The following is a 23007-nucleotide window of genomic DNA, read 5'->3' as shown; positions in this document are numbered from 1 at the left end:
GAACATTCTGTTCTGAATCATAGGAGCATGTCACTATATCAATAAACTCACCCCAATCTAGTTATTTTATTCTATGTCCCAATCCTGAAGTCCAACACTCTCAAGATTGTCTCCCAAATATGTTCTCAAAATTTCTGTTGGTTTATATTGTCTAGGACCTGCAGTTACTTTGTTAAATAATACATTTCCTTCTGCAACAAGACCCTAATTCTCTGTATGGTCAGTGATGAGTTTTGATCCTAGTTACTGGTTTAGAAGAAATCAAAATAAGCAAGGACAGAATTTGAGGATGTTAAGTATCATCATATGAGGCATCAGTCTCAGATGAAGGTTTTGCATGTTCTCAAGCTTATGAAAATGTTCTCTCCTCTAATTGGAACTTTTCTGGACCAGAGGGCTTAAGGGTTCCCATTTTAAGGCTCAGTTTTCTATTTCTTCCCTGTCTGGGACCGAACATTAGCATGAAAGATCTGCCCATCTTTGCATTCATTCTCACATGAAACTTTGTTATATTTAAGGTCAAATTCAGGCCCTATTTCTTCACAGCAAATAATGTCGTTACATGCTGCCATGTAGGACATCTTGCTTTTACAACATTCCCTGAGTTGATAATTATCTGATATGAGCCTTTCATTTTCTTTCAAAATTTTATAATTATTTTTTCTCCTTGCATCTTTCAAGTGCCATTTGTACTTCACAAGCCAGTGCTTACCATGTCACCTGCATGTTACGTCATTTGCTAAGAATGAGAATTACTAAGAATGAAAAATGTCTTACTAATTTTTATGCTGTATCATTATATAGGCTATAACTGTCCACTTGTCATCAGCAATGGGATTCTTGTTGTCACCTGTGTAGTAACTAATCTAATTCTAGAATCCCATCTGGAGTGTCTGCTCTCTAGGATTACTTCTAAATTATAGTACATTGGGTCCCTCCAAAGCAGACCTTTCAAAAAGGCCTTAAGCACAGGTAGTTAGTTTGGGAGATGGTGCCTAGAAGCACAAATGAGGGGTCTAGGATACATAAGAGAGGGTGTAACATTAATGAAGGATATGCACAAAGAATGAGTTGCTGTTCTGGGTTACTGGCTACCCCACTGGGACTCTGAGAAATGTGTTTAGGGAGGCCATGAAATTTACTCACCTATTCCCATGTCTCCTTGTTTTGGTTGAGGGTTGTTCTTGTAGTCATTAACTTCGCATGATTCTGGGTTTTTCATAGGACCAAAGAAACCCCTGCTGTGTGGGAGAAGGTATCAAGATGAGAAGAAGACTTATACTTATAATGATAAACAGTAAACATGAGGAACCTGTATACACAACAGCGAGTCAACTCAGGAAAAGGCACAAGGTAATTCCTGTAATTTTTTCTACAATTATTTCTATAAGTATCAATTTATAGTCAGTCTTATTTCTTTGTACTTCCCACAGTCTCCATCCTCATCAGGGTTATAATTTTTTCTGTAAATATATGAGTACATATAAACAATTGTTTAAAAATATAATCACAACAATATCACTATACCTTAAAAAGGAGCAATAATTTCTTAATATTGTCAAGTATTAAATTTGCAATCAGATTTTTAAACTTTATTTTAAATAATTGTTCCATGTGTACGTAATTCGCTTATTATAGAATTCATTGATTTAAAGTGAATAGTTCCAGAGTTTATGATCATTATACTCACAGGTCTTTGTAACCGTCACAGCGCTCGGTTTTAGAACTTTTCAGCACCTCACAGGAAGACTCTCATCCTCTCCCTCCCTGGCCACCCAGAGCCAAGCAACTGCTAATCTGCTGGCTTCTCTATATATTTGCCTATTCTGGGCCTTTAATTTTTAGATGTCTTTTATCTGGCTGAATTTAGTCCTAGTTTGTAGATTATTTTTAATCATGAGAGGGTGTTTGTTAGATTTTGTCAGATGCTGCTTTTGTGTCTAATGAAATGATCATGTGATTTTTGTTTTCCATTCTTCGATATGTTGTATTAAGTGATTTTTGGATGTTCTACCAATCTTGCATTCTTGGGGTATTTCCTAATTGATCATGTTATAAAATAATTTTTATATGTTGCTGGTTTTGCATTTTATTGAGAACTTTTTTTTGGCCTATATCCATAGCAGATATTGGTTTATAGTTTTCTTGTGATGTCTTTGTCTGGTTTGGTTTAAGAGTAATAATTGATAATATAATGAGTTGGACTAATTTATTCTTCTTAAATAGGAAAGTAAACTGCACACAATGTTGCTTTAGTTAAAAAAACCCAAAGTAACATAAGTACGTACAAAACAGTCTCAAACTCACATTTTTCCGTTAAGCAAATTGTCCATTATCAAAAGATGGTCCTTAAATGTGAGCAATATCCAGATGATTCTATAAGACAAATTCTTCTATAGGTGCAAGTTATGTGTGAGGTTATGTCTATTTAAAAATATGTTTTTACTGATTTTTAGAGAGAGAGGAAGGGGGAGAGAGAGAGAGAGAAACATCCATGTGAGAGTGGAACATTGATCAGTTGCCTCCTGCATGCTCCCCACCAGGGATTGAGCCGGTAAGCCCAGGCACGTGCCCTGACTGCTAATCCAAGCAGCAACCCTTTGGCGCACAGAAAGGCACCCAACCAACTGAGCCACACTGGCCAGGTCTGAGGTTATGTCTTTTTTTTTTTGCTAACATAGGTAGAAGGAAAGATCAAACAAAATTTTATATTTAAGAATTGTATATTTTAAAGTGAAACTCCCTTTCCTATACTAGTGATTCAGAACTGAATGATGGAAGTCTAGCTGTAAGTGTGGTAGAGAGAAAATTTGCACATTAAATGTAAGATTCCCTCTGACTTTCATGACTTTATTGTTTAAGTTAGATAATTTTGTTGTAACAAGGAGTAGACATTCATAGATGCCAACGTTTCTATTTTCTGTCAAACAGAATGTTTAATTTTGATGTCATGTTTCTGGGAAAGATAAATATTCTATTCATAAATACATGGCTTACATAATTGTTTTCTCTTTCCTCTAACATAACATTCTATAAATATTTAACTTTGGGGGTTAAATCTTTAGAATTAAAGATTTAGTATTTTTAAAATTTTGCTCTTTATGCAGGCCACATACTTGCCCAGTCAACTGTGTTAGTGGAGATGAGTTCTTACTTAAGCTCCTCTTATTGGATAGAATTTCACCATGACAATATGTAAGCAATACAATTGGATATGCTAGAGGAATTCAAGAGTCAGATTATAATTTCCTACCGAACAGCCAACATTTCAAAGTTTTATAAGCCTTTCTGTCTAAAAGTCGTGCTGCTTAAAAGCAGCAAAGTGGCCTTAAATGTCATATATTTGCGATCATTTGCCCTTTCTTTTTTTATGTAATGCATTGTCATGCTTACTGAGAAATGTGCATCTCAGACTTGAAAATAAATTCTTTTAAATATAAACATTGTTATTTTCAAAGCAGTTTTTGAAAACCTAGTAATATTTTATAGGGGTGATTGATGCTGTGTGTACAGGTGGAATGTGAAACATATATATTTAAAATTCAAGTGAAATTTTTCTGCTACCCTTTACCTGATAGTCTCAGAAAACTAAAAGTATTTTTTAGTAGTCTCGACAACTCAAATTTTGCTTCAAATTATATGTGTAGATATAGCCTTTGCTTGTCTGTGTTTACTACTCTCTTTTCTTTGCACTCTGAAGCATTTGATGTGTGATATTGCCACTGCCCTGCAGAGTTCTTTTTTCATTGTTTTCAGGTTTTATGTGGATAATTTCCACACAACATCTTAAATAGGTTGAATACTTCATGTTTAATATTGTTATGACATATGGTTCCACAAACTAAATATGCCATTTTCAAATATTTCACTAAACTAAAAGGACTGTACTAATAATCTGCTTCATCTAATGCTTATACTTTTTTTTAAAAAAAGGTTTATAGCTCTGCTTCATCATGGTAGAATATATATTTAAGACAAATTTCTCTTTAAATCAATATTTCTACTCACAAGGATTAGGTAGTTGAAAAGAATGAGACTTAACTCTCTGTACATAGTCAATCTCTAACAATCACCAAAGGAATTTTATTGGGGGGAAAGGAAACTAAGTATAAACTATGCTATGGAACAGTCGTCAAAGCTAACTGCTGTAATAGGGAAGTATGTTTTTATTTTATATACAGTGTATTGGGTTGCTCTGGTAGTAATACACACTGTTAAGTATGGAAAAGCTGAAATGTTTTGACTGTTATGCCCAGCATTTATGGCCTAAAAGATAAATTTTTTCCTGCTATTTTTTCTCATAGAGAAAATGGTTCATTATGGAGGAATGGTGCCTCAGCCTAAAACCAAGCCAGATTTTAGGGCTCAAATTTTTCTTTGACTCTGGTTTTAGTGTCTGTGATCACTATCTTAGTTCTTCTAATTCACCAAATCTGAAGAATATGGGAGAGAAAAACAACAGGGATTCACAGCTTAGCTTTCAGATTGTGTTCCAATAATATGGTTCACAAGCTGCCTATTAATGTTCTACTCTTTTTTTTATTTTTTTATTCCTGGAAGTTCAGAAGTTCAGAGCATTAGGGTAAATATATAAAGTATATAAAAGATACAGATCTTCTTTATATTTTATGAATATAATATATTTTAATCCCCACAACAAAATAATGGTACACTTTCCCTTTATGTCTCAGTATAAAAATTTTATTTTATATTTTGAAACTCTTTTTCATGTGTATTCATTATCCATATATGTTTCATTATGCTTTTAGAAAAACTTTGTGCTCATCTCACAGACTAGTATACATGCTAAGGGAATACAGTAAGTCCTCAATGCCATCAATAGGTTCTGTGACTTTAAGCAAAACTATGTATAATGAAACCAATTTTACTATAGGTTAATTTATATAAACAAGTTAAGCCCTTATGGCATCTCATCAATGTTATAACATAACAACGTTGAATGAAAGGACACTTTTTGAGGACCTGCTGTGCATTAATAATGTATTACGTATTGTGCTTTCCAGGGCTAGGTTATGGTAGAGTTTATTTGCTGTGGTCTCACTTGGGAACATAGGTTTCAGTTCATAATAAGATGCCGGTGTTGGCTTTAAAAGACATCACTCAGCCTGGCTGGGCATGGCTCAGCGGTTGAGCATCGGCCTGGGATCCAGGAGATCGCGGTTCGGTTCCCCGTCAGGGCACATGCCTGGGTTGCGGGCTGGATCCCCAGTCAGGGGCGTGCAGGAGGCAGCCGATCAATGACTCTCTCATCATTGATGTTTCTCTCTCTGTCCCTCTCCCTTCCTCTCTCTGAAATCAATAAAGATATATTAAAAAAAAAACAAACATACATGCAATAAAAAAACAAACAAAAAACCTTTCTAATATTTAAGCCTTAAATGAACTAAATATTTGTTTTAGGAGTATAATTAGAGAACTGAAAGAGAGATGAAATATGCATGGGATGTAAAGCTACAGTTGTCACATTTTTAAGTCATTCAGCCATTGACTAGATTCCAAGCTTCAGTGGTGATTTTTTTTTGTTTTCTTAGTGTATAGTTAGATATATCAGGGTATCTAAAATAAGAAGGCTTACAATTATAATATAATTAATAAATAAAAGGGTAATATAGAGGATTTTTATCTTTTACAAGTAAAAGTTGAATGACCATACTTTCTGCAAAAGTTGAATGGCTATACTTTCTACAAATGCACTTATCTGAAAGTAGTAATCCTAACTTTACTAAGCCTGTATGTGCACCTACACAATAGGCTCCTTTCATATGGCCTCCTCAGTCATGGTAAGGATGAACCCACACTATTGTCCTTTCTCATTGTCCAGCAGATTTTTGGTGGATCTCTGATAACATATTATCTTCCAAATACCTTACCTCTATTGTTTATGATTCCTGGGAAGAAGAGATAATTTTTTTATGACCATCCCAGACACAAACATAACGTCAGAAATTTAACATCGAAGCCTATATTTTAAAAAATATTTTAGATGTCAAATCCAAGGCATGTAGAGTCAAGAGATGATGCAAAATCACTTAATGACCAGATAAAAAGACAGGACCATCACCTATTCATAATGGGAGTGTATTGTATATTCACTCTTTTTCATGTGAATCATGTGTGGATGTCATGTCATCTTTTATGTCATATCATCATTTCCTCATTAACTTCCACTTTTTAAAAGTCAGTTCTCTTCCTAGAGTCCTCCCTGGCCTATTTTCTTTCACCCACTATTCCTGCATCTCAAATCAGCCACTTTCTTTCTGCTCTTGAGTCGTGTGAACTTAATCTCCTTTCACAGTGTTATTAGTTAGAGCTCCCCACTCCCAATATCTGTTTTTGGATAAAATGGAGGGAAAAACTTTAAGGCTCTAGAGCAGAAGGAAGAATGAGAGGCTTTGGAATGATTCTCAGTTGTGGGGTTTTCAAGTTAATACTTCTGTTATATCATTGTCTCAGAAGTATTTCTAAAAATCATATAACGCTTCTCATGAGTGTTAAATTTTTACCTAAAGCTGTAATGTGTGATTGCTACAAGGATCATGTCACTTTGTTTTCATATATAAAACAGCCACATCCTGATTTTGGATAATTTTTCAAAGCCTTCTTCTATTACTTTTATTGAAGGCCACACTATTCAATTTCTCTTTCTAATTCGTAATTTCTTTCTCAGTATCCAATATGAAAGGAATATAGAAGGGCAGCCTTACCAGTATATGCACAATAGATTGGACAGTCATGTCTAAAGCATCATGTTTTTATTGGAGAAGCTCTTCAAGGTACTTATTTTGACTGGCCCTTTCAGTAAAGTTAAGAGGTTCTGATCCAACTACCTTCATTTTGTAATGTGTCTCATTTTATTCTACTGCGAAGATCACAACCCATTAGACCAAGGGATCAGCAGTTCACCTAATGGCTGCCATTTGCAATACACCTAGCCCAGAAGCTCTGTCCTGAAGTTTACTTCTTACTGAAAATTTGATCCAATTTGATGATCTTTTTTGAGGATCTTGAATCCAAGACAATCTTGGATTATCAAATAAAAGCAATATGTGGAAGCAAAACATAGAGAAAAAAGGCATAATGCCCAAGAAACAGCTAAGGCTACACAGTAAGCAGAAGATAGAGTCCCCAGAAATAAAGTAGAATCTTAGCCTATTACTTAATTTCTAAACTGTGAGTGACCTCCTTTGTCATTGTACTCAGGCCTAGATGTGTGACTGTTGAAACTGTTTCCTATACTCCTTGTTTTCCTGTGTATTTTGCCATCACTACATATTAACCAGAGCAATCTGAGTTTTTTCCCTCTGAAAATTAAAATAAATTTTCTAAAACATTATTAAAATGAAGGAGAGTTTTATGTTCAAGAAATTGGTCTTTCAAGCTAATTTAAATGCAAGAATTGACTGATCATAAAGATAATTTAAATAGTGCTGAAATGAGTTTTATTTGTAATATAATTCCCCAATGTAGCAATTTTATTTAGAAATAAATAATGCAAGTGTCTTAGAAGAATCTGTTATGAGAAAAACAGTATTTTAACATTACTTTTTCATGATAAGGGTTATTATTGAATATTATTAAGTTTTTAGGTGTGTATGAGTTAGAATCACATAAATCCTGACCCAGAATAGTTTATATACCATATAAAAAGAAATGCAACCGAAAGCAATCTAGGAATAACATTTTTTAATAAAGCCTACATATTTAATGCCTTACTTAACTGACTGTATACTTATTGGTAAGTCTTAATCATAGCATTTGTTGAAACTAAAATTGCTTCGGTCCAGGATGTTCTTCTAAAAAAGCTATAAACTATTTCAAAAGCAGATATTTACTTTAAATGCTGTTCTCTTATATTGTATTAACAATTGTGTGCAAGCTAACTTTCAGTAACACATGTTTATTATAAGTACATGAAATAACTGGTCAAATGTGAACTGTCATTTTTATGAAACTATTTAGTTAGTCTTTGAGCAATTTATTCTGGCATTATGTGATAATGATGTAATTATTAGAATATACTGGGTGGGGTAAACAGAGGTTTACAGTTGTTCATGTGAAAAATTATGCAATGATGACCAAAAAATAATACAAGAATAAAGTGTGTTTTGCATACTCACAACTATAAACCTACTTTTGCCTCACCCTGCATATAATTTTATCTCTCTGTATCTTACTTAATGCATTCTTGAAGCTGTATGATGCCCAAGTGAGTTTTGATCAAGTTGTAAACTATTTCTTTCTTGATTACAAATAATAAGGTTTTAATCATTTTAAGAATTTCATTTGAATAGTTAAAAAGCAATGATGTCAAAGACTAAGAGATATAGATCTAGAGAGCACATACCTTGAGGAGCATTATAGGTGAATTGTCAAAAGTGCTTGTGGTAAAAGCTCAAATTGCATGGATAGGAATGACTAGCACTCCAACAGTTATCAAGCATATGTCACATTCAGAAAACTTCAGACTTCTAATATATATTACTAGAATTTATTTCAGATGTTTATGTATGGTGAGAATCAACTATTATAATTTAAAGGTGACTTTTTAATATAATTTTTAAATTGAGCTTTAAATATTGATATGTGGATCAGTGGGGTTAAAAAGAGAACATCTGTAATGGTCTCAACAATAAAGATAAAGAAACCTTAGAAAAAAAGGAGAAAATAAAAAATTTTAAAAACCAGACTTCTAAAGGACCTGAATAGACACTTCTCCAAAGAGGACATACAGGTGGCCAAGAGACATATGAGAAAATGCTCAACATTGCTAATCATCAGAGAGATGCAAATTAAAATCACAATGAGGCATCACTTTGCACCTGTCAGAATGGCACCATCAACAAGTCAATGAACGTCAGCAAATGACATGTGCTGGCGAGGGTGTGGAGAAAGGGGAACCCTAGTACACTGCTGGTGGGAATGCAGACTGGTGCAGCCACTATGGAAAACAGTATGGAGGTCCTCAAAAAATTGAAAATGGAGCTGCCTTTTGACCCAGTGATCCCACTTCTAGGAATATATCCTAAGAATCCTGAAACACTAATCAGAAAGAATATATGCACCCCTATGTTCATAGCGGCACACTTTAAAATAGCTAAGATCTGGAAATAGCCCACGTGCCCATCAGTAGATGAGTGGATAAAAAAGCTGTGGGACATTTACACACACACAAAAAGGTTATATATACACTTTTTATATATGCAAATGCCCAATAAATATGTCCCTGTCTTTACTCTCAACCACATTTTCCTTTCTAGATAAAATAAAAACAACTTAGAAACTCCAAAAAAAATTAAAAAAAAAATTGATATGTGGAGATTTTTCTTTTATTTATAGTGTTATATATGCTGTAATCTGTGTCTAGATGTTATCATTTTTATGTTGATTAGGTTATGTTTTATAAAAATAACAGTTTATATTGATAGTTTTATAATATATCTGAAGTTTTTAGCAAGGGCCAATTTATTGCTTACCAATGTTAATATTCTCATAATTTTTTTTTCTTTTGGATGATATTTAGAATTTTTATTGTCATTTAAAAAAAAAAAATGTTTAGTCAAATATCTGAATGCCCCATGGCCCAGTCAAGTTGACAGATGAAATTAGCCAGCACAAGTACATCTTTTGTCAATTTGGCACCAATATACATCTCCTTAAGCCATACGTAATCTCCAAATAAAAACAATAACAAGGTCATAGTTTTACCTAATATGATACGTTCTCCTGCGTACACAGAAAACACACTATTCCATTCCCTAGAAGTAAAGACCTTAGTCATATTGTCTCTTCTTCCCAATACCCCATAACTTAATTACTGTGGTGTAAAATTAACAATATTTAAATGTTATAAAGTCAATATATTTTATGTTACATAATGAGGAAATAAGAAAGGGAAGAAGACAAAGATATGCATAGAAATATATTCATAACAAAATGTGGAGGAAATACTCATAACATAGTCTTCATTTTTGTAACTGGTTGTGTGGTTATAGATAGTATTGTAGTGGGGACCATGGTAAGATCAGTGAATCCCATGATCGTGGACTTATTGCTGCACCTCCTTTACTGTAAAGTGTGCTCCTTCATCAGAAGCAATGTTGTGCAAAACTCCATGCCAGTAGCTTTGGCAGAACATTATGTGCAGGGAAGACAAATCCATATCCAGAGTAAGTAACTATCTCTTCCAGTAAGAACAAAATGCTGCCTTTCCATGATGGAAGCAACTCAATGTAGTCAACCTGCCACCAGGCTGATCAACCCTGGAAATAGTGCCATCTCGAGCCTCAGTGTTGGTCAGTGCTGCTGGCAGATTGAGCACTCAGCAGTAGCCATAGCCAGATTAGCCTTGATGAATCCATGTTGCTGAGCCCGTATATAACCTCCATCTCTGCCATCGTGGCCACTCTGTTTGTGTACCCACTGGGCGATGGCAGGGGTTGCTGGGGACAGGAACTGCCTGACATTCACAGAATAGATGATTCTATCTTTTTTATTATTAAAATCCTCCTCTTGTGAGGTCACCCTTTAGTGAGCATTTACATGGGACACAAATATTTTTATGCTTTTTACCCATTTTTGAGAAATCTATCCTCACACCCCTTATTCAAATTTCCTTATCATCAACTTTCCAAATATGTTCCTTCTGACTGTATGAATGTCCAGCCAAATCATTGGTCATAGCCCATGAATTGGTGTATAATCATTCCTGGCCATTTCCTCACATTTCTCTTTTACAGTAAAGTCAACAATGAGGTGCCCCGATCAGATTTCTGATGACCGTGGAGGAGGTCCCTCCACCATAGTCCTTTAGAGATGTCTCAGGAAGGGGCCATAGTTAACTACAGCTGTCCACTTCCAGGTGATGCCTGCGTATGGTGCAGAGCCATCTGTAAAGCAGGTCCAAGTCTTTTAATTCCTTTGTCAGCTGATCATAGGGAAGTCTCCCTGGGGCCATCGGTGCAGGCTAGGAGAAAGAAGACTGTGTAGCAGGAGTAGCCACTATAGGCATTTGGGCCACTTTTTTATATTAGTTACTTGAGTTTTCATGGCCTGCTCAGAACCAATCACATATATACCACTTCCATTTGGTGTTGGAGTGTTGCTCTGCATGCCTAACTTTATGACATGGTGGTTGGAGTTCATGATGGGCCGCTCAGATTGCATGGTAACTTGGTGGTCCATGATTCAGCATTCAGTATCTACTAAGGCCCAGTAGCAGGGCAAGAGCTATTTCTCAAAAAAAGAGTAGTTATTTTTGGAGAATGACGAATTTGCTTCAAAATCCTAAGGGCTAGGTCTGTGATTCATCTATAGGAGCCTGTCAAAGGCTCAGAACAGCATCCCTAGCTGCCACTCATATGTCAAGCACCTTTGGATGTCCTGCAACATGTGGCTTAAGTGGCAGAGCAGTATGCATAGCAGCCTGGACCTGCGCAGAGCCTTCTCTTGTTCTCAGTCTCACTCAAAACTAGTAGCTTCTCTGGTTACTTGGTAAATGGGATGAAGTAACAGACCAAAATGAGGAATATATTACCTCCAAAATCCAAAGAGACCCTCTAAGCATTGTGCCTCTTTTTTGGCTGTAGGAGAGGCCAGATGCAACAACTTACTCTTCAGCTTAGAAAGTATGTCTTGACATGCCCCACACCACTTGACACCCTAGAAATTTTACTGTGTTACAGGCCCCTAGATTTTTGTGAGGCTTCTTTCCCACCCTCTGACATGCCAATATCTTATCAATAAGCATAGAATAGTTGCTACTTCCTGCTCACTCGATCCAATCAGCATAATGGCGTAAATGTAATCTACCATTGTAATATCTTATAGAAGAGAAAGACAATAGAGATCTCTGTGAACTAAATTGTAACATAAGACTGGAGGGTTACATACTACTGAGATAGGATAGTGAGGATGGATTACTGGCCTTGGCAGCTGAAAGTAATCTCTTTCTGGTGATCTTTACTAACAGGTGTTGAGAAAAATGCATTTGATAGATAAACAGCTGAATACCAGGTACCAGGGGATGTGTTAATTTACTCAAGCAATTAAACCACAGCTGGTACACCTGCTGCAATTGGAGTCATCATGCAGTTAAGCCTACAGTAAACCACTGTCCTTCTTCAACAGCCACCTGCCTTGAGCACAGGCCAGATAGGCAGATTGAGTGGAGATATTGTGGGAATCACCACCTTTGCTCCTTTCAAGTCTTTGATTGTGGCACTCATCTCTGCAGTCACTCCAGAAATGCAGTATTGCTTTTGGTGTACTATTTTCCTAGGTAGTGTCACCTCTTGTGTCTTCCACTTGGCTTCTTCTACCATAATTGCTCTCCTCACACAGGTCAGGGAGTCAATATAAAGGTTTTTCCAACAGTTTAGTGTATCTATTCCAATTATGCATTCCAGAGCTGAAGAAATAACCACAAGATGGAATTTGGGACCCACTGGACCCACTGTGAGATGGACCTGAGGAGCAACCTCATTGGTTACCTGATCTTCATAAACCCAAGCTCTGGTGAATTGCAGTGATGTTTTTGGTCTCTGAGAATTGATGTCAGTTCACAGATGGTTTCCAGTAGTTTCTAGAAAGACAACGTACTTCCTTTTCTCAAATGCATAGTTACCCTGATAAAGGCTTTATAGGTCCCTTTAGGGAAAACTGGGAGAAATATTAACAGTTTACAGGTTTGCTAGTATAACAGAGCTCTTTCTCAAGAGGACCCAGCTTCCCCTTTTTCAAAGGGTTCTGAGTCTGTAAAATGGCTCAAGTCTGGGAATTGATTGAGGTTCTGTGACTCTGTTTTTATTCTTCAGGTTATGCTTTAGTTCACTTGACTTAGAACTTTTCTGCTTATACAGATGGAGTAAGAATTTAATATGCTTCTTGTACATTTCACTTCAGGAACACCATGATCAAGTAGCCAATGCCATAGGTCTGTGTGAGTTGGCTACTTTGATTGATTCTTTGACTCTGCTGTCCCTAACCACACCCATGTTGCTTTTGGCCATTGAGTGCTGACACTTGGCCTCTGCTACCTGAGGATATAATTACTGTGATTGCATTTAGGTTTTTTAACTCTCTGACTGCAGCACTGTGAGGTCTGGCCACAAAGAAGAGTTAGTGTGGAGTTCCTCAATGATGCAGGGACTCCTCTCATAAATTATTTTTCTCTCAGAAGTGATAAAAAGCATGTCTTCTGGACCCTCCCAGTGTGGGTTAACAGGCCTGAAATGACAAATCCACTCTAACATTCCAATCTCCTTAAACTTTTGAATTCCTTCTTCTACATTAAAGCAAGACAGGTCCAGTACATGATCTCTCATGATGGACCACTTTTTGTTACATGTTTCAGTCACTCAGGTAAACAAACTGGTAGATACTTTTCTAACTCCCTGAGCTACATCACAAATGCAGAATCTCTTCTTAGTGAGCCCATGTCAATAAATTTTGCCTGCTTTGATTTTATGTTCTTTTCATCATTATCCTGCACACGTGGTATCCTTCCCCATACATGTTCTCTGGAATTCTGTCTGTATAAATTAGAAACTCAGGTAGTTCTTTCAAAGTGTAGCACACCTCCAGGAGTCGCGTTTTGTACCTCACTTTCAGAGGCCTGAGGGGTTTCAGTCTAGTTATAGGTCTAGAACCAAAGAGTGGTGTGAGAGGTGGGTCCCGAGAGGCACCAACATTGTCTCACATGGCAACTGCCTCCAGGGAGGCCATTACAGTTTCCTCGGGCAGTGCAAGGTTCATCTCTCATGAGGAGGTGGAGAGGTTGATACCACTGTGAGTGGGGAGGCTGCACCTACTGGGATGGGGAGGCATCTGGCAAGGAAGAGAACAGAATTTAGGGTCTCATGTCTCATTTTCCTCAGGGTCTTTGCACATGTCCCCATCCTAACTTATAGAATCACATTCTTTGCCAGTCAATGCCTTCATTTTTAACAGTAGACAGTGCACAGCTAGGGCTTCAACTTGCCTTGTAATTTATCCAGTCACAGGATGAGATTCTGCATTTCATTTTTAGCTGTCTCATCCCTGAAGCTCCAAGAGTCAAGGTCTTCTTCAGGGCACACATAGAAGCTTTCATTCACTTATGCAGCATTTGAACTGGGAATTTGAATCTCTGAGATCATCCTTTTTTTCACCAATTTGTCCAAAGACATTAGGCTCAACTAAACAACCTCATTATATTTGTTAGTTTTCTGAAATATTTGAAAGTATTATACTCACAGTTACCCAGCCCCTTGCTTTCTATAAGTGATTGACTGGGAGTATCCATTGGAGTCTTTTTACATATCTCTATTACCAGATCATGCCGTAGAGTATTAGTGTTCTCTTTAATACTGTAAATAGGTTTGTTAGCTTCTTTAGATCTAATCAGATTGGAGAGCCAATTCCAGAAACCTCAGAAACAACTGAGAAAACTCATCAGGAAAATTCTGTTCCTCTAGAACTACTTTTGGTACCAAAATATATTTTAGTCTGGGTTCTCCAGCATAGGATTCTCCTATTGCTTATCTATCATCTACTTATCTACCATCTAGTTATCCAACTATCTAAATATTTATATTTTTATCTTCTCATCTATTTATCAGTCTATCTCTCTATTTATCTAATTAAAGAGATTTATTATAAGGAATTGGATCACATGATTATGGAGGCTGAGATGTCCCAAAATTTCAGTTGGCAAGCTAGAGACTCAAGAGAGCCATTGGTATACAGTTGGTTTCAGTCTGAGTCCACACCTGAAGTTAGAAGACTGATTTCCTAGTTTGAAGAGAGTCAGGAAAAGTGAAAGAATTCTCCCTACTGCTGCCCTATTATTTTTTTTTAAGACCTTCATTGAATTAGATGAAGCCCACCTACATCTGGGAGGGCAACATGCTTTACTCAGTCTACCTATTATAATGTTAATCTCATCTATAAACACCCTAATAGACACACTCAGAATAATATTTAACCAAGTAATTGGGCACCTCATGGCCCAGTAAAGTTGACACATAAATCATCACATTATCTATGTCTAAATTTAATTTATTTCTAATTAAGTTTGTATATATTTTTTTTGAAATTTTTTGATCAGCATGTTCTTTATTAATATTATTGAAAATCACAATTCTCCACTTGAAAATTATCTGAAATTGTGTGCTTGGCAAGTAAAATAAGTACCTTGAAAAACATTAAGAAATTTAGCACTGTCTAAATCTATTTCCTGTAAATAACATTTTAGAAATTATTGTTATACTGCTTTTTAAGATTTTCATTGTTCTTCATGTTCTGGAGATTCACTCTAATGAGGTTATATTTTTAAATATACTGCTTCATAATTTATGTGCATTTTTACTTTGAAGTTGCATGTTGTTTTAAAATTCTGAATATTCTTAATCATTCGTTGGTGCCTATTATTTGCTCTAATCTTTCCTTCTGTAAATTCTATGCAACATATTTTGGAGTTTCTCAATCAAGCATCCATGTCTTTTAAATTACCCAAAGTTAGTTTGTTTCTCATTGGTTTATTCTTTTTCACCCCACTTGTGTATTTCTTTCCTTTTAAAAAAATTTTTAATGTCGACATTATTGCAGGTGTCCTCCTCTGGTTAATCTTAACATCCTTTGAGAATGTGTTTCACATATCTTTAGTGACTTAATCTCCTGATTAGTTGGTTGGGTGCTTTTTTATATTATTTTTCCTCATGTGCTTTTAATTTTCATCTTTACTTTCTTTCTGTGTTTTACTTTTCTTTTTATGTCTGTGCTTATCCTTTCCTGTCTGGTAGTTTTGGTATGTCAACTATTTTCTTTGAGATTCTGTTTGCATAGCCAGGTTACACTGGCAGGTCAGATTCTCTTTCCTGTGGAGATATTGAGATTTGGAGATTAGTCCTGTGTGCTCAGACTTTTTATTCCTATCCACTAGCAAGTATGCTACTCTGTTGAGCTATAGACCTAGGAAAATGCTAATTTTTTAAAACCAAACTTTCCTGAATAATTGTCAGTTTAAGACCTTATCCCTGGCTCATTTCTGCTTTTCTCCACCCCACAAGTAGGTGCTTTTGGTTTGACAACTTTTCATTGCTGCCCATTTCAGAACTGGAGTCCAGCTGTCCCAGGGCTTCACACAATTATCAGTCACTGTGGTTCCAGGCTGTTATTAATGTGTTTATTTTTATTTCAGTGTATTTTCTCTCAATACCTCATTTAGAAAACATTTGTTGTGGAATTCATAGAACCACATTGCTTATTTTTTAATATTATTACTCTTTATATCCAGATTTTTTTCATTTTAATACATTTTAATTCTTATCACACCAGTTCTCAATGATCAACTCCTGTGACTGTAACTAATTCCATTTTGGCATTGTATAAATTTAAAATGCAGAAATAATATGTATCATAAGTTCAGAAAGTTAGGATTAAAATGATGACATGGAGACTGAGGAAACAGATATAACATATAATAAAAATTTGTAGCTTCTGCCAGTCTTAGCCAGTGATGCAAAACTACTGCTTCTGGGATTTTGATATTTAGAATTTAATAGAAAATGTGAAAAGACACGTGACTCAGTGTTGAAATAGCTTTAGCATTTTAAAAAATGGAAAAAGACACTTTTCTATCTTTACTTTTTATTGATGACAGCACAAGAGGACTTATTTTTATGTTAGTGTATATTTTTGGTTAATATCAGTTCAAGGCAAATTTAACTCTCTGTCAAACTATACTATAAAATTTGAACATATAGTTTATCATTTGAAAGTAAGCATTCCTTATTTTTCTAGTTAATAAAAACTTAACCACTGTGGCATGAATAAAGTCAGATTGTGATTTTTGGTTAGGGATTTTTTAAAAATTTAACTGGAATTCATGAATAGAATCTAACAAGAAAGTGGTAAATAATACTAATTTTGAAAAGCAGATATAACTGAAATAGTTAAATCCTGGATTAAGTAAGTGACTCAGTGCAAATTTTGTCCTCTCCTTTGCTCTCCCTTCTCAGTAGCTGTTTAAACATCAGTGAGCTTTGGCCTGTGCGTCCCGGTGGGTAGAGTGTCTGCTCACACGCTGAAGGGTCTCGGATTCGATTGCCTGTGAAGGGCACGTACCTGGGTTGCAGGTTCTGTGCCCGGCTTGGTCCGGCGCCTGAGGGAGGCAACCAACTGATGTGTGTCTCTCTCACAACAGTGTTTCTCTCTCTCTCTCCCCCCCCCCACCCCTTTAAAAATCAATGGAAAAAATATCCTCAGATGAGGATTAACAACAGCAATAAGAAAAACCCACAGTGAGTAGGAGATACCTGTAACAATGACTATTAGCGTAATGCAAATACTTTCCATCTGAACGAATTATTTAGAAGTAAGGGATACTCTTTTTCACCTGAAAAAGGAAACTGCTTGTGTTCTGAGGAGAACTGATATATCGAAGGGCTGCTCTAGTGCTACCTCAAGAATTTATTCTTCATTTATTGAACATCTCATCTTTCGTAAATAAGAGAATGATTATGATTGGACTTTGTAGAATGCACTTCTAATTACTTGTGGATATATTGTTATTTTTTAAATTAGTTTCATATTTTCTCACAATTTTATTTTAAATACATTTTCAGGTGTATTACAGAATGCCATTTTTTTGACTGCTTTAGCAAGGAGTAAACAGACTAAAATGCTTCCCTTCCTCAGAGCAGAAGCAGGATAGCACTAACCAGGTGTCCTGCTAAATAAAAGCAATCTGACAGATGGCACAAGCACAGTAAAGGACAGAGTCCAGGTAGTTTGGCAACATCTAAAGTCTGAACATAAGAAAAGTAGCATTATAGAACAGTTGATCCTCGAATAGAAACTGAGTGCCTTTTTTAATGTTTTATTCTCTTTGCTGGATCTAGGAATCTTGACTGACAAGAGAATGAGGTCAGAGGTGTACACGGAAGTCTTGCCCTCGATTGAATAATACTCTCAATCAGGATTTTCTTATATTACTGTGTTGTTGGTGTTATTTTCACAGAGCCAATTAATTCTGACTGCCTTCCTAAATTTGATTCATTCTCAATAAGAGGGAAAAATATGGAAAAGAAATAAAAAGGAGGTTAGAGAGAGTGGAACTACCAGTGAAGAGCAGCAAAGAACAACTGAATGCAAAGTACCATCTTTTGTTGTCCTTACTTGGAATGAAAAGCTTCTCCTTTCAAAGGAATGAATTAAAAATAGATATTGTATTACAAGTTGTGACTGGAAGTTGTATTCTTAGTTCTGTATTTGTTTTCATTCTAATTCGGAATTAACAGATTAAAACCAGGAGGAACACTTTTACATCCTATGAATTCAGATAGTAGACAAGAGACCATTTAGTAATGAATGTTTTATAAAATATGTTTTCCATTAATAAGATTTATTGAAAAATGTTTGTTGTTTTTATCTTGCATTTGGGTGCCACTGCAGTTATACTGAAGGTGGGAAGTATACAAATAGATTTAAGAAGGCATATGAAGTGATACCTCATTGTGGTTTTAACTTGCATCTCTCTGATGTTTAGCAACGTTGGGCATTTTTTCATAAGTCTCTTGGCCTTCTGTATGTCCTCTTTGGAGAAGTATCTATTCAGGTGCTTTGCCCATTTTTAAATTGGATTGTTTGTCTTCCTCTTGTTGAGTTGTATGAGTTCTTTGTATACTTTGGAAATTAGCCCTTTATCTGATCCATCCTTGGCAAATATATTCTCCCAAACCTTGGGGTTCCTTTGTATTTTGAGGCTGTTTTCTTTTGCTGTGCAGAAGCTTTTTAGTTTGATGTAGTCCCATATGTTTATTTTTTCTTTTGTTTCTCTTGCCCTAGGAGATGTATCAGTGAAAATTCCACTGCGTGAGATGTCTGTGACTTTACTGCCTATGTTTTCTTCCAGGGTTTTTATGGTTTTGAGAATTACGTTTAAGTCTTTTATCCATTTTGAGTTTACTTTTGTATGTGGTGTAAGTTGGTGGTCTAGTTTCATCTTTTTGAATGTATCTGTCCAATTTTCCCAGTATCATTTATTGAAGAGACTGTCTTTATTGTATGCTCTTGCCTCCTTTGTCAAATATTAACTGACCATAATTACGTGGGCCTATTTCTGGGGTCTCTGTTCTGTTCCATTCATCTATATGCCTATTATCACTTCACACCTGTCAGAATGGCTACCATCAACGAAACAAAAAATGACATGTGCTGGCGAGGGTGTGGAGAAAGGGGAACCCTAGTACACTGCTGGTGGGAATGCAGACTGGTACAGTCACTATGGAAAACAGTAGGTAGGTTCCTCAAAAAGTAAAAATGGAGCTGCCTTTTGACCCAGTGATTCCACTTCTAGGAATTATCCTAAGAATCCTGAAACACTTATCAGAAAGAATATATGCACCCCGATGTTCATGGCAGCGCAATTTACAATAGCTAAGATCTGGAAATAGCCCAAGTGCCCATCAGTAGATGAGTGGATAAAAAAGCTGTGGGAGATTTACACCATGGACTACTACACAGCTGTAAAAAAGAAGGATCTCATACCATTTGGGACAGTATGGAAGGACCTGGAGAATATTACACTGAGTGAAATAAGCCAGGCAGAGAAAGGCAAACATCACATGATCTCACTTATATGTGGAATCTAAAGAACTTAATAAACTGACGCACAGCAATGATTCAGTGACATGGAAGCATGGATCAGATTGATGAATGTCAGAAGGAAGGGGGTGGTGGGTGGAGGGGGAGAGAGTAACCAAAGAATTTATCTGCATATATGCACAACCCAGGGACATAGACAATCATGTGGTGAGGGACTGGGGAGGGGAGTGGGGAGGATGGAAGGGGTCAATGAGGAGAAAAAGGGACATCTGTAATATTTTGAACAATAAAAACAAAAGGGCATATGAGAATCATCACTTTGGTTTGATCAACCAATTTCATTGGACACCCTGGACCGTTAATCAAACTAACAGTGATTAATGAAGCTACTATATTTGTGTTTTTGGTGCCAGGCAGACAGTTATGATTGTAAAAACAAAACTGAAACAGTAATCCATATTCTTTAATATTTGTTCAATAAGTGTAAAGGCCTCTGAGAGCAATATATAACTTTTACTTGTATACAATGTTTATTTTTAATATTTTTAACAATAATTTTCTAAATCAGCTTTGCTCAAAATAAGTCCAAACTTCACCAGTAATACTTGAGGAACCTAAAAAATTCAGATTATGCCCTGGCTGGTGTGGCTCAGGGATTAGAGTGTCGGCCCTCACACTGAAGGGTCAAGGGTTTGATTCCTGGTCAAAGGCACATACCTGGGTTGCAGGTTCGATCCCGAGCCCTGGTTGGGGTTTGTGCAGGAGGCAACCAATGGATGTTTCTCCCTCTCTCTCCCCCCCCCCTCTCTCTCTTTCTCTCTCTCTCTTTTACCCCCTTCCCTTCCTCTTTTCCTCCCTCCCTTTCAGTCCCTCTAAAAATCAATGGAAAAAATATCTTTGGGCAAGGATTAACAACAACAAAAAGAATATTCAGATTACTAGGCTAATACCAGGTTTATTGAGTCAGTACTTTTTGGGTAGAGTTTGGGAATCTGCATTTAATGAGATTTTTACATATGTCAGATTTTTACAGATTTTTCATTTGTCAGTTTCATTTGGCTAATATCAGTATTGTAAACCTAACTTTAATTTAAAGGGTATTTAAATTAAATTTTAGTAATAGTTACTTTAATTAAGAGGGAAAGCATGAGAGTATCAGACTAAAAGGAAAACAACTTGAGGAATTCCTATATATTTTTCTGTACCATAAATTTTTAAAGTAAATTTACTTTATAGAAGGAAGAAACTAACCCTCTAAATCTCAATTTAAAGATTTTATCTCAGATTTTTCCCAAAATTTTTGCATGAAATTTCTTGTTATTTATTTTTTTGGGGGGGGAAACTGATTTTTTCTTAATAATTTATATTACAGCTTTATGTGTAGTCATAGGTGGGTTCTTTCATATATTAATGTCATATATGTGTCAGTTGAAGTTTTTATATAATAGTAAAAAATTGTAAAAAATTCAGATGTTCAGCAATAAAGGATTTTTTAAATTTGTGCTAGAGCAGAATACTCTGCAGTTCTTTCAAATGAACATACAAATATCAATAATTGCGATTTTTATTTTGAGTGAAAAAATATACAAAACAGTACACTAAGACCTTTTTTTGTTAAAGAGAAATGTCCAGAAGCATACTTAGAAAAAGAAAAAATATATAAAGAGAAAAATATCACCACCAGTTCTCCATAAGTAATGAATTTTTAAGGTCTTTTTATTTATATATAATTTATATGTTTTTTGCAATAAATGTACATCATTTTATAATAAGAAAAATAAAGGTAACTAAAACATTAAAAACATATTAGGAAGTGCTATGTGATTCTTTACCTTTGCAAAGCACATAACCAAGTTTATATTTTAGTCCAGTCATAACTGAGCCCAAAGTAGAGCCCATATCTTTTGTCTTCTGGTTCTTGTTCTTTTCTCTGCACAGTTATAGTTTTTGCACAGTTTGAACTAGTTTAAATATTATTAATCTAAATACCACTTACTATTTGCTTTGATATATATTCAGATGTTAAATAGACTGCTAAAAATTAGCAATCTAGTTCATGCTGTATCTTTTTCATGAAGCTAAATGGAATAAAATTCCCCCAAGTTATGCATTTTAGGTTTTACTTTGCTTATATGTACATTATATCTACCCTTAGTAAACCTAAAAATAAATTAAACAAATGCAGCAAAGGCAAAATTCTGCTTAATCCCACTGTTTCACTGTGGCTTCAGCCTTTTGTTTGGCACGATTTACCCATGAAAAGGAACATTAAGCCTTGAAGTCACTCCGAGCAGAGCCCTTCTTGAGCTCAGCTTATGCTCTTGAAAAAAAAAAAATTTGAGAAAAAGGAACCAGATTTTAAAAAGCTCTCTAACACCTAAACATCCAAAGTCATCCAACTAGCTTGCTGAGAAAGTTCCACTCTTTCTCAATCAGTGCTTTCTGATACGGCACTTCTAGGCCTTCTGTTCAGGCAGTTGAATTAAATTCTGTGAAGCAGTGCAATGAGGGCCGAGCACAGAAAGCCTTATGCAGGTGCAATTAACAGCAAGTATGGCACTCCACCCGAGTGCATTTTATCCAGCGCCAAAGGGACATCCTTTCCATTATGATCCCTTTGGGCAACTAAGCAATAATCACCTATGAACTACCAGCTTTAAATTATAGTCTTCCCAGGAGGACTAATTGGATGACTTAAACCATCTTTATAATGGTGATGTCTACAAACCAAGACATAATCAGAATCTCTAAATGCAGAACACCCGTTGAAAGGGAAAGAAAGAGGAATAATGAATATAAACAAAGCAAAAAATATATGACCAAAGAGACTAGAGTGATTTTTTATGCTTCATTCAGTACTGATGCTGTCCGGCTTGATCTTTTTAAAGGAACTGAGAATTTGTGTTTAATATCTGATTTAGCTAAAATCTGTAATAAAACTGAGAGTAAAAAGTTGATTCTTTCACTAGAGTGCTAAGTTAAATCTGTCAAACTAGTATGTGCAAAAGGGAAGATTAAAGACTCATTATCCTAAAAAGACTCCAGGAAAATTTCACTTGTTGTTTTATAACAACATTTGTTCAGAGTTCAGAATGTGGCCATGTAACTTTCTCAATTCAACTTTTAATGCAACATCTCTCTCTCATTCTGTTTGTTCTTACTGTTGTTCTCACACTTTTTTCTACTTATATTTCTCTTTTTCTCGTCTTTACTCCTTTTCTCTCTAGGTCTTTTCTTTACATTTTAGCATTTGTGTAATATGTGTATCTTTGTATGAGTATGTAGAATGATGTGTATAAATATCTGTAATATATATACAATTATATACAATATATATTATATTATGTTATACTAATATTTTATATAAAATATATTATATATGATTATATTAATACATTATAT

General features: G+C 35.5%; 1 protein-coding gene across 1 annotated transcript in view; it reads right to left on the bottom strand.

Annotated features, from left to right (window-relative positions):
* Positions 1-10314: 10314 nt before the first annotated feature.
* The window catches only part of LOC148093278 (endogenous retrovirus group K member 13-1 Env polyprotein-like), a 42473-nt gene continuing 29780 nt past the window's right edge, over positions 10315-23007 (bottom strand). Inside the window, exon 2 of the mRNA XM_087816142.1 lies at positions 10315-10543. Within this exon, the coding sequence (XP_087672268.1) occupies positions 10315-10543 (229 nt within the window). The remainder of the gene's footprint in view (positions 10544-23007) is intronic.

The sequence above is a fragment of the Miniopterus natalensis genome, chromosome 4, assembly GCF_054644295.1.
Source record: "Miniopterus natalensis isolate mMinNat1 chromosome 4, mMinNat1.hap1, whole genome shotgun sequence".
Lineage (NCBI taxonomy): Eukaryota > Metazoa > Chordata > Mammalia > Chiroptera > Miniopteridae > Miniopterus > Miniopterus natalensis.
Note: the sequence above shows the minus strand (reverse complement) of the source record. Positions and strands in the feature narration are given on the sequence as shown.